The sequence below is a fragment of the Eptesicus fuscus genome, chromosome 6 (assembly GCF_027574615.1).
Source record: "Eptesicus fuscus isolate TK198812 chromosome 6, DD_ASM_mEF_20220401, whole genome shotgun sequence".
Lineage (NCBI taxonomy): Eukaryota > Metazoa > Chordata > Mammalia > Chiroptera > Vespertilionidae > Eptesicus > Eptesicus fuscus.
Window position 1 is genome coordinate 31,134,933 of NC_072478.1, and position 12,415 is coordinate 31,147,347.

Below are 12,415 nucleotides of genomic sequence, written 5' to 3' on the forward strand. Positions count from 1 at the left end.
GAAGTGTTGACTCATCATGGTATCAAATTTCCCTGCTCAACAGCCAACACCGCAATGCACACAGGGAGGGAATGAGATTCACTGGAGTTTAAGGGCGGGAGAGAAGGAAACGTTTGAGACCATGACTTGAAGTGGAGAGGCTGGAGAAGAATTTAGTTTGGGGTTAAAGATGACAAAGTGTGTGTAATTTTTAAAAATTACAACTTTTAGGAGATCGGGTAGTAACAGAAGATCCTTGGAGGGAGGAACACATCTTACATTCCGTGCTTCCGTGCACCTTGTATCTTGCTGTTTGGAAGTGTGGGGGTGATGCCATTGCAGGGACCAGGTGACATCAGGGCCAGAGGCAGGTTTGAGGCAAGCGATTCTGAAATCTGGCCTCCGGGGTCTCTCACTGCTCAGGCAGTGGTGTGCACAGCTCTCACATACTGGCAGCACTCATTTCTCCCCAAGTCTCTTTCCGTGAGTTCAACTAGAAATTAGCGTTAATGGAAGCATTTACACCAGAGAAATTGGCAAAAGCTACAACTCAAGTCATAATTCCCCTGGGTTGTCAGTTGTGAAACATACCATGGCCTCACTCAAATTGTTCCTGCTGCCTCTTAGCTCATGCCTGTGCTTTCGCCTGTGGCCAGAATTATATATATATTTTTAAAATGAAAACCTGCTTCTCCACAAGGTAAAGTTTAAATTCTTTAGCATGTTGCCATCCTCTCATCTCATTTCCCAACAGCCCCTTATCACCCTCCTGGGCAGTCCTACATCAGGTCATTTGGTTTCCGCACCTTGCTGTGTCACCTTTTCCTGAGTTCCTGGGGCCCCTGCAAGCTCTCTTCTGTGCTCTCTGGCACCGAGCTTAGACCCCTACAGCCCATATCATGCTCTGGCTGTTTTATTTTCATCTTTTTCCTCTTCACTAGACTATGAGTCTCTAGTAGACAGGGGCCCTCTTCTGTTTATCTTGGTATGTTCAGAGGCTGGCATGCTTTTCCTTCCACCCCCCACTTTGGCCATAGAAGGCAGGGGCAGGGGTGGCATGGAGGAAAGGAGGAAGGTGGGAAGAGGGGAAGGGAAGAAGAAGAAAAGCAAGAACAGAAAGAAGGAAGGAGAGAAGGAGGGAAGGAGAAAGGAGAGAAGAGAGGGGGAATGACTGAGGAAGGGAGAAAGAAGAAAGGAGGGAGAAAAACAGGCCAGCCAAAATCACTCATGAACTGGCAGATAAGGAGGAAGGTGAGTGGTTTTTTGAAGGGTTGGAGAAGCAGTGGAGGCCACAGGTCACATGGGAAGTAAGAAAATTCTACTCAGCAGCAAGGATCACAGTCCTTGAACTAGTGAGGAGAACAGAGGTGCCATTAACAAGGAAAAACAAGTAATGCATCCCAGTGTCTCCCCTCCTGCCCCCTGAAAGCCAGCCCCAGGTCAGCCGGCCTCCGGGTCGGCAGGTACTGGCAAGAGAATGATCCTGAGTGGGTAATGTGTGCGGAGGTGGCGGGCTGGAAGTGTGTGAGAGTCTCAATAAATGTTTTTGAATGGCATTGAATTATAGCTGACAATAATCACAACCTTTGTGGTTCCTTCCTCTGCGAGGTAATGGGGAGGGATGCTTGGAGAGGAGGAGAAGGGATTAGCCAAATGATGGCTTGTGTGGCCCTGGGACCAGGCATGATGCTGACCCCTGGGAACTGGGGGCTGAACGGGCTCGAGCTGGGGAGGGGGTACTGCAAGGAGCTAGGAGGGCCCAGCTGCAAGGTCACTGCCAAGTGGTTAAGTGGCTGCTCTCAGCAGGCCGTTGCAGAGGAAAGGCATGTATGTGTTCCCCATTTTGTTGATGTGGAAATGGCAAGAGGAAGTGACTCAGAGACGGAGTGGAAATAAAAGAGTGTCTTGTGACATTCTGGCTTCTGTGAGACGCAAAGGGCTGGTGTTTTGAAGTTGCTGTGAGGTTTCCTTCTACACTTCTGTGGTGTTCTCAGCACCGACGGTGGCACTATGTGTGGGCAAAGAGTAGGAGGTTGGGGTGATTTTTTCAGGTGGGCAGGTGGATGGAGGAAGGCGGATGTTGATGGAATGCAGCCTCAGCGCACTGGGGACGGAAGGGGCTGCCGCAGCCTCCTGTCCTGCACTTACCAGGCCAGCTCAAGTTTTTACAAGTGGGGACTAGTATTGGGTTTCTGATTTTTTTTTTTTTGCAAGTCACAGGCATTTTAAAAATACACATGCCAGGGAGTTGACATCAGTAATCTCTGATTCTCCAGAAAATTCTGTAGGATGGGTATTATTAACCTCATTCCTCAAGAGAAGAAACTGAGGCCTTGCAAGGTGACCTTGTCCAGGTCACATAACTAACTGATAAATGGCAGAACTTTCAATCCTGGAGATAATGCATTTTAGCCTGCCAGTGTCTCCTCTCATGTCTGGTTCCCTAAAAGGCCAAGCTTCACTGTCAATTTCCAAAGACTATTGTCATTTCATAATTGAATGAGCATTGGAAACCCTAAACAAGGTGGAAAGACATCTATATATATAATCTATATATATAAAAGGCTAATATGCAAAGTGTCCCCTCAGGAGTTTGACCTGGAGACCAGGAGTTCGATTGCTCACTATGATGTGTGCTGACCACCAGGGGGCAGCACAGAATTAAGGAAGGCCCCAGCCAGCAGCTGGAAGGCCCCTATCGGCCCTGATTGCTGGCCAGGCCTAGGGACCCTACCTGCACAAATTTCATTCTAGTATTAGAATGAAAGACTTCTCTTCAAATGGAGTACATTAAACTTTATGATGAATTTTCTACAGTGTCCTTTTCCATTTTTCTATGGACATGGAAAATATCATTAAAAGCAAATATCATCTACCTACTACTGCTGTTTGGGAACTCTGACCCATCAGAACCCATTAGTGGCAGAGCTGGGCACTAACTCCAAAGCATGGTGGCAGGAGAGCCATGACAGCAGCCCTCCGGTCTTTGGCAATTGACATTGAAGCTTGGCCTCTTGGGAAACCAGATGTGAGAGCAGATGCTGAGAGTCCTGAGGGTAAAATGCATTGTCCAGATTTAAGGGGGCATGAAAAGGGGACAGTTAGTTAGAAAGGTGGCATGATGTCATGGGTGGCTTGATGTCATCTGACTCATCAAACCTGGGTTTAAAACTCGTGTCCTCAGGGCTGCAGCGCCACACCAGTCTGGGACATTACTCATGAAGGACTTCAGAGTTAGGCAACTTAGTCGCCTTAAGCCTCTGCCACTTACTAGTGGTGTGATTTGGACAGTCACCTCGAGGGGCCTCAGTTTTCTCTCTTAAGGTCTGAGGCGAACATTACTAATCCTAAGGAACTTTTCTAGAGGCTGGAGATGACTTACTACACTCCCTGGCACAAGGAATGTGTTCAGTAAGGTGTAACATGACCCTACAATGTCTTCAAGTGCAAGGTTGTACTTTTCTGGGATACTGACCCCTGTAACCCTGACATCTTCCCATGCTGGGAACACAGCCCTGGGTACAGAAACAAACCAGAGAGTCTGAAGGAACTTAAATTCTGCTCCAGTCCCCCCTCGTTCAGACAGGTGGATGTCTTGCCATTCAGGAAGAGTGTCATTTATTTTCTTCCTGTGGACTTCAGAGATTTTACAACTTTTCTTAGTACCTTTGCAGGTTTGGGCCAAGGCGTTCTTATAGCCAATCAAAACTTTTCCTGTTTTAATTTGAGCCCATTTCCTTGTGTTTGTTATTCTTTGACTTTGACTTAGGCAGATCTGGTGGTTGGGAGGCGAGCTGGAGCCCACGATGGCTCAGAGCCAGGGTTTTCTTTCGCTAGTGTGGTGGGGCATTCTCTCCCACGCTGCTCACAGGGTCTGGGGCCAGCCAGGATGCAGGGAGCAGGGTTACCAGGCTTCGGGTCCAGGTCTGGGCTGGGGAGAGGGCAGGGCTTTTGGGTCACAAGTTGAGAGTCAGAGGATTTTGTGATCACACAACTAAGGCCTAGCTTGGGAAGGGGTAATGCTCTCTAAGCCAAGAAGGGATTTGTCATGGACTGGGGATATTTAGTGCCGGGATGATCAATTTCTTCTTGCTAAAGTTTGTGCCAACCTCAGTAGTATCAAGAGATACTACTTTCTTCAAAGACAGATAGGAAAGAGGGGAAAACTTTGAACTTGGACTTTAATCTGCTTTGGGATCCAAGTTTGCTATTCAAGAAGTGTGAATCCTGGGCCAGATGGGTTAAACTTTCTTGAGAATGTTTTTTTCATCTGTAAGTGGGCATAATCCTCCCTGCCCATCTCCCAGGGTTGTTGTGCAAAGCACTCATGTTTCTTTTAAAGTTTTAAAATTGTAGTTATTTTGAAATAAATAGGTTATTACTGCACAGGACTAAAGGCAGACCGGAGCCCGCATTGGGCTGAAGGTACAGGCAGATCCTGGGTGACTGAAATGACTTGGCTAAAATATTTAAACTGGAGCCATGCTGACCACTGTGAATGATGGCTCCTGAACCAAGGGTCAGGGGAAACTGATGAGGATGAGAGACCAGCGTCCTGCAGGCATGTTGGTGATGGCCAACACAGCAGACTGCGCTGGGCCAGATACACAATATGAGCACCCAGCCGGTGTGGCTCAGTTGTTGAGCGTCGACCTGTGAACCAAGAGGTCATCAGATTGATTCCCGTGAGGGCATATGCTTAGGTTGCAGGCTCGATCCCTTCCTCTCTCTCTCAAATAAATAAAACACACATACATATTTTAAATATATATATATATACACACAATATGGGCATTTCTCTTTGGTCAGGACTGGGGTGCGGGTTGACTCCTGCGTGGGCTAGACACTGCCCAGTCAGGCTGGGCAGGGGGTCAACTATTAGGCTATGGTTTCTCAGCTTTAATTTTTTCTTAATAAGCTTTTTGAAAGAATACTTTCAGGGTCACAGCAAAATTGAAAGGTAGGTACAGAGATTTCCTACATAGCCCTTGCCCCCATACCCGCACAGCCTCCCCAACTTTTGTCGTCCTCCACCAGAGTGGTACATTTGTTACAGTATGAACCTACCTACATTGACACATCATAGTCACCCAAAGTCCATAGTTTACATTAGGATTGTACTCTTGATGCTGTATATTCTGAGTTGGGCGAATGTGTAATGACATGTATCCATCATTCTAGTATCATACCGAGTATTTTCATTGCCTAGAAAATTCTGTGTTTTCCCTATTCATCCTTCCTTCCCCCAAACCCTGGAAACCACTGATGCTTTTATTGTCTCTGTAGATCTGCCTTTTCCAGAAAGTCATATAGTTAGAATCATAGAGTATGTCGCCTTTGCAGGTTGGCTTCTTTTACTTAGTAATATACATTTACTGTTCTTCATGCCTTTTTATGGCTTAATAGAGCATATTTTAAAGCATTGAATAATATTCCATTGTCTGGTTGTACCACAGTTTATTAATCCCTTCACCTACAGAAGGACATCTTGGTTGCTTCTAAGCTTTTGGCAATTATTATGAATAAAGCTGTCATAAACATCCATGTGCAGATTTTTGTGTGGACATAAGTTTTCAGGTCCTTTGGGTTAATACCAAGGAGCATGATTGCTGGATGGTACGGTAAGAGTATACTTAGTTTTTGTGAGAAAGCGCGCAATTAGCTTCCAGAGTTTGCACCAGCAATGCATGAGAGTTCCTGTTGCTCCACATCCTTGTTACATGTTTACATCGTCTTGGTTCCTCAAGTTTATAAGGGCCACATTTCATTGTACTGTTGGCTGTAGCTGCGCAGGGTTAAAAGCACTGGGGTGCGGGGGGGGGGGGGGTCTAACCCCTGTCTACCCCCTCTCCACCCAAGACTTTGCCCTGGTCTCTGTGCCAGGCCCCAGTTTCTAATCCCCAGCTCTGTCTCTGCTCCTGTGCTCTGCCTCTCAGAGAGGGCTCATCTCCTTCACTCTTCTCTTCAGAAAACGATGCACATCATGTGCGCAAATGGGGTTTCTTAGATCGCACGGGCCAGATCTCATTCATTTTACTGACATCTTATTTCTACTCAACTGTTCTCTCTCATACTCTTCTCTGGTGTTTCAGCGAATCCCTGGAGGGTCTCTCATCGGCTCACTGGCACTGGCACCAGTTGGTTGGAAATGCTGCCTGGGCCAGGGGGACATGTCCTGAAAGGCACTTCCTCCATCCCCTTCATGGCGGATGCCCAGAAGCCGCGTGGTATAACCTGCAGACATGCACACACTGTTCTCTCCAGCTCCAAGTCCATGTCCCACCGGCCAACGTGACAGCACGGATTATGCCCCTGGTTTCCACATGACCTTTGGGACGCAGGCCCTCTGGCTCCCATGAGTAGGATCTAGTCCCTGGGGACAGACACCGTACGCCACTCCATTTTCTTCCTGCCCCGGGTACCTGCTTCACAAAACTGCTTCATGAAGCCCCTGCCTGAAAATTAATGTAAAACAAACAGAAGCCAGGGGTCTTGGGGCCCCTGGATCAGTAGACACAGCAGATCCTGAATCCCTGTGGGCTGTTTACTTACCTGTGTGCATATTGTGCCTGTTTACCTCTGTGTCTGGAGCGTATGCTCTTTAGGGGCAACACATGTTTGAGTCAATTTCACATCCGGTGGCAGATCTGTCATTGTTCCCTCCGATAGCCCCTGGGGCCTCGTCATTGCTGTGTTCTCCTGCTTACTCCTCCACGCCAGTGTCCGCATCTTTGTGCCTGAGCATTTGCCCTGTCTCCTGAGTCCACTGTCCTTGTGCAGAACTGGCTGAAACACTGGGAATGGTGACTGTAAGAAGTGGTGTGCGTATATTCTTTCAAATGAGTGTTTTCAGCGTCTTCGGATAAATTCCCAGAAGTGGAATCACTGGGTCATAAAGCAGTTCCATTTTTAATTTTTTGAGGTAACTCCATACTGCTTTCCACAGTGGACGCACCAATTTTTGCGTTCCCACCAACAGTACATGAGGGTTCCCCTTTCTCCCATCCTCACCCACACTTGTTTGTTGATTTGTTGATGACAGCCATTCTGACACCCCTATGCTAATAGCAGCATTATTTACAATAGTCAAGATTTGGAAGCATCCCAAGTGCCCATCAGTAGATGAGTGGATAAAAAAGCTGTGGCACATTTATACAATGGAATACTACTCAGCCGTAAAAAAGAAGGAAATCTTACCTTTTGTTACATTAATGGACCCAGAGAGTATTATGCTAAGTGAAATAAGCCTGTCAGAGAAAGACAAGTACCATATTATTTCACTCATATGTGTAATCTAATGAACAAAATACACTAACAAACAAAATAGAAACAGACTTATAGACAGAGAACAGATCGACAGCTGTCAGAAGGGATGGGGATTGGGGGCTGGGTGAGAAGGGTGAAAGGATTAAGCAAAAACAACAACACCCCCACTCCCCAAAATCCCCTTACAATTCATAGACACAGACAACAGCATGGTGATTACCAGAGAGAAAGGAGGTGTGGGGAAGTTGAAGAGGTTATGGGGGGGTAACTGGTGATAGAAGAGGACTTGACTTGGGATGGTGAATACAGAATACAATATACAGATGATGTATTATAGAATTGCACACCTGAAACCCATTTCATCTTATTAACCAATATCAACCCAATAAATTCAAAAAAAGTAAAAAAAAAAAAAAGTGGTGTGTAAATGCCAGATCCCTCCCTTCCTGGCAGGAGTAGCTAGCTCTGTGGATTCACCCTGCGGTTGCCCAAGTGATGGTAACTCAATCGATAACCCTCCCTTGGCTGTCTTCCCCTCCTGGTCACACACTCGCCACTCCTCAAGGCACCTCCTCTGGAGTCCTTACTGAGGGTCTGGGGAAACTTGGGCACACGCCACTTACCCAGCAGAGCATTGGCTCACAGGATATGCTTAGAAGATAATGGTTGAAAAATGCACGGATACTTCTAGCTTATTCATATTAGTCTCTAAAATAAAACAGACTGAAGATTCTTTTCTCCATCTGTCTTGTCTCAAATTGCCCTGTGGACTCAGGCTGGCGCTCTGCCCAGTGTCTGCCTGCCCCCAAGGAAGGGACACACCCTGCTCCTTCCCTCGCCCTCACTGCCTCTCTTTCTGTCTCCTAACACACAGTGGGCTTTTCAGAAGAATGACTCTCTGAAGCGAATGACTGTGTATGTGTGTGTGTGTGTGTGTGCGCGCGTGTATGTGCACATCTTCCTTGCTAGTGCCCAGTACAGTGTGAATGAATGAACACAGATTTTACTTCCGCTTCCAATATATTTGATTCTGCATTTGTATTTTTTAAAAAATAAGATCATATAGGTTTCAAGTAACCTTTTCAAATGTACTCATCTCTTTAAAAAAATATTTTTAGTGATTTCAGAGAGGAAGGGAGAGGGAGAGAGAGATAGAAACATCAATGATAAAAGAGAATCATTGATCAGCTGCCTCCTGCACTCCCCCTACTGGGGACCGAGCCTGCAACCAGGGCATGTGCCCTGACTGGGAATGGAACCATGACCTCCTGGTTCATAGAGCCACAACCACTGAGCCACACCGGCCAGACACGCATTTGTATTTTAACATTGCCAATTCCCAACTTCTTCTGGTCTAGGAATGTCCCCCTAAGTGTCCCTCTCCCCCCCCCCCCCCCCAGTCTTTTGTCAGAAGGGAGATATCCTTCTGTAAGTATGGGTTCAGAAAGGGACCAAACCTTAGTTTAGAACAGTGGCTCCAAACCCAGGCTGAATGTTAGAAAAATCCTTGGAAACTTAAAAATACCAATTCCGGGCCTCCCCACACACCAGCTTAGTGGCAATCTCTGAGCACAGGGCCCGGCTTTAGGCTTTCTTACAACCTTTGTGGGGGATCCTAATGCAGAGCTAAGGTTGATACCACCGATCTGCAGCTGGAACTTCCATTGTTTCCTTCGGGCACTCCTGCTTTGGACCAGTGGGGGGTAAACCCAACAGTGATGTGCTGGCTCAAAAGGACCCATTTTGCTGAGATTCAGGGCGAACTAAAGACCCCGAGGATTCTTATCGTCTATATAAATGTCAGCCCCACTGTCATCAGAACTGGGCAGGTCCTCCAGGGGCCCAGCCCAGCTCCCTCCCAGATTGGGCAGCTGGAGTGCTGTTCCTCTTGAGCTCTCCTGCCTGCACAATGTGCCGTATGTGAGTTCCTGTGGGACTGAGGCCTCCTGCCCAGAAAGTTCCGGCTGGTGGTGGCTTCGGATGGAGGCAGACAAAGCCATCAGCTGATAGCCTGGCCACCCACCTGGGTCCTTTCCTGCCTTCTCCGTTCCAGTGCCCTCCAGGCCACCCATTCTCCAATTCTGTTTCTTCTCATTCACCCCCCCCCCCACCCGTGTCCCTGCTTCTCTCCTGCTATTTTCCACTGTCCTCTTTGCTTTTTCTGCTCACTGTGCCTTGGAACCATGCGGTGGCCGCCTCCTCTCACAGCTTCGTTTGCAAAGTGTGGGCCCCTTGTCTAGGATCCAGTGTGGGAAGAGAAAAGGAGTGGAGAGAGGGGGCTTCTAGAATAGAGTGCACACCGCCTGGGAGTTCCAGGTCTGGGTTTTAAATGGTACCCGGATGTTTATGCAAACGGATGCTTTGTGTTTCAGCTTCCCCCAGTGCCTTTAAGGGAGGTTTCTGGGACTGGGAGAAGGTGTTGTTTGCGTGGGTCTCAGCTCCTTGGGTGCTGTCCCTGGGGGGTGAGGCATGTGGGCCTACAGGACTCGCTTCAGGGCTGCCTCTCTGCTGTCTCCGCAGGATTGCGATGTGCTGGTCCTAGCTGCTGTCTGAGAGGATGTCTGGGGTGTCCCAGCCCCTGAGCCGAGTAAAGGTGGGCACGCTATGTCGGCCGGAAGGCCCCCCAGAGCCCATGGTGGTGCCAGTAGATGTGGAAAAGGAAGACGTGCGGATCCTCAAGGTCTGCTTCTATAGCAACAGCTTCAACTCTGGGAAGAACTTCAAACTGGTTAAATGCACTGTGCACACCGAGATCCGGGTGAGTGTGGCAGGCGGTGCCTGCTCCGTCCGTTTGTCTGTGTCTCCCTGTCCTTCAGAGCAGCTGAGTGGCCCTCCTTCAGCCTAGCAGGCTCCCCGGTAGCCACCCTGGGTTGGGGGCACCAAGGGAGAAGTTCTCAGCCTGCAGAGCCAGGCCTCCTCTCAAGGGGTCTGCAACCTACCTCACTAGTACCCTGGGGGACAGGTTTTATAGCTTTCGTCAGAACCCCAGATCATTTGCTTGGTCTTTGATTCAACTCATTACATATATATGACATTTGAGTTTCTGCAAGAGATATAAGAGCCCCCACCCTCCAAGAGTTTACACTCTGATGGAGTTGGAATTAGAGAGATACACAAGTGATGGAATTGAAAATAGAACAGAAATGGTACAAGACGTGTGCTGGGTGCTCAGATACAGGAGCTGGTGGGGGCATTTAGAGGATGATAATGAATTAGAAATGCCCTAGAACAGGTAAATGGTTGGCCGATCCTTTCTGAGGCAATACTTCAATTGATCAGCTCATTCTCATCCCGGGCCACGGAACCTGTTTTACAAGTCCAGGTGCCCACCATCATCAGGACACCTGGGCACCAGGAAACCAGTTCAGCTTCAGCTCAACCACACGTATAAGAACTTGTCATCAGAAACAGAGTTACAATACAGTGATTGATTTAAATGCCTACATTTATTGGACAATTACCATATACAGCCTGGATCAATTCCTCTACAAACATTATCTCACTGAATCTTCCCAATGACCCCATGAGGTAGATACAATGAGGACATCCCTTTTTACTGCCCAGAATATTCCTTTCTGACAATGCAAAAGAAAGACAAATTGGTTCTCCAAAGGTTGCTGGGTGGGATGCTTCCTTGAACAAAGGAAGCAGGGGACTTTTGGGAAAACTAACCGGGTCTGAGAAAGCTGGACGAATCCTCTCCAGTCCTCTCATTACCAATCCTTCCCCCAAACCCAGTGAGTGTCTCTTTGGATTGGTGCTGGCAGCACAGAACCTCTGCACATCTGTCTGCTTGGCTGCCTTCCATCTATTACAGCACATGCTATGCTTCAACACACCAGAGCAGAATGTAATTGATTAGGTCACTGCCTTGGCCAGTTATCACAATTGATTATGGTTTGGTTACTCTCTCTGTTTCCTGTAACTGATTGGATTAGGGCCTTATTTGCTCATCTCATGGTTCCGGATATATAGGTACAACTGTGTCCTTCGAGTAAGCCCTGGACACCTTCTCCCAGAAGGGTGTTTTTGTATCTCCTTAACTCTCTCCTTCTTGAGCCTTCCTTTGGGTGTATCGTCTTTACAGATAGCTGATGCCATCCACTGTGGGTTCTACTGGTGTAATTTTCAGAAGTCAACCTGACCTCCAAATTTCGGGGCACCTTTCTGACTTTCTACTGAAAACCAGAGAGCGTCTGGATGGTCCAGACTAGAATGTGTTTTGTGGAGTTGTTGCAAAGGGACCTGAAGGATAGGCAGATTTGAAGCCAGCTCTGAGGAGAGCAGAGGGCTTTCCACGAGGCAGGAACAGCAAGAACAAAGGCAGGGAGGCTGCTAGACAGTGAGTAGTTCTGTTAGACTGGAGCATGGCTTATATTTAGAAAAGTGTATAAAGTCAAGATCAGAAATGAAATGTTGATGGCAGATAAGAAAGGGCCTGGAATATCAGGCTGAGGAATGTGGACCTGTTCAGGCACTAGGAAGAAAAACACAGTTTTTAAGCAGGGGAGAGGCTTTCCTGGAGCTGCCTGATGTCTTGCTGGGCAATGAGACCCAAGTTTAAGAAGAATGGCTAGCACCCGAGGCACTATCAAGAGGGTTATGAGAAAAGAGACGGAAAAGAAAGAAAGATGTGGGGCCTTCTAGGAATTTATGTCCAAGCCTTCTTGTTTTTCCTGTTTCCAATCCTGCAGGCAAAATATCACCTGTTTATTACAAGTAGCCATGGCTTTAAAGCCACCTAGACCTTGAGCCAAATACTGCTTTCTATTTATTGTTTATTATGGCCTTAGACCCAACACTTAGCCAATCTGGCTTCAGTTTCCTCACTGGGGATTGTGCCCACCTGTAGCCTTGTTGTAAGGATTAGAGATGATAAGTGAGAAGCGCCTACACATAGTAGGAGCTCAATCATTGGAAGCTATTGATTGTGTGGGTATTAGGTTGTTACCCTGCTCAGCAATCTCTAAGAGTTTCTTCTGTGTTTATCCACTTACCTGTCATATTTTCAAATTGAGAAGTAAGATGATCAGATTTGTGTTTTGAATAGTCCATAGTATCCTGGAAGATATTAGGAAGTGTGTCCTGGAAAAGGAGTTTTATGGTCAAAGAATTTTGACAGATGCCTGATTAAACAATTCTGAACGGATTTCTTTGCAACAAGACTTAT

General features: G+C 47.3%; 1 protein-coding gene across 3 annotated transcripts in view; it reads left to right on the top strand.

The window, feature by feature from the left end:
- Positions 1-12,415, top strand: part of PTK2B (protein tyrosine kinase 2 beta) — a 117,247-nt gene that overhangs the window by 55,746 nt on the left and 49,086 nt on the right. For all 3 annotated transcript variants that reach the window (XM_008150733.3, XM_008150734.3, XM_028159331.2), the window contains exon 2: positions 9,766-10,003. In XM_008150733.3, coding sequence (XP_008148955.2) covers positions 9,803-10,003 — 201 coding nt within the window. In that variant the 5' untranslated portion in view covers positions 9,766-9,802. The remainder of the gene's footprint in view (positions 1-9,765; positions 10,004-12,415) is intronic.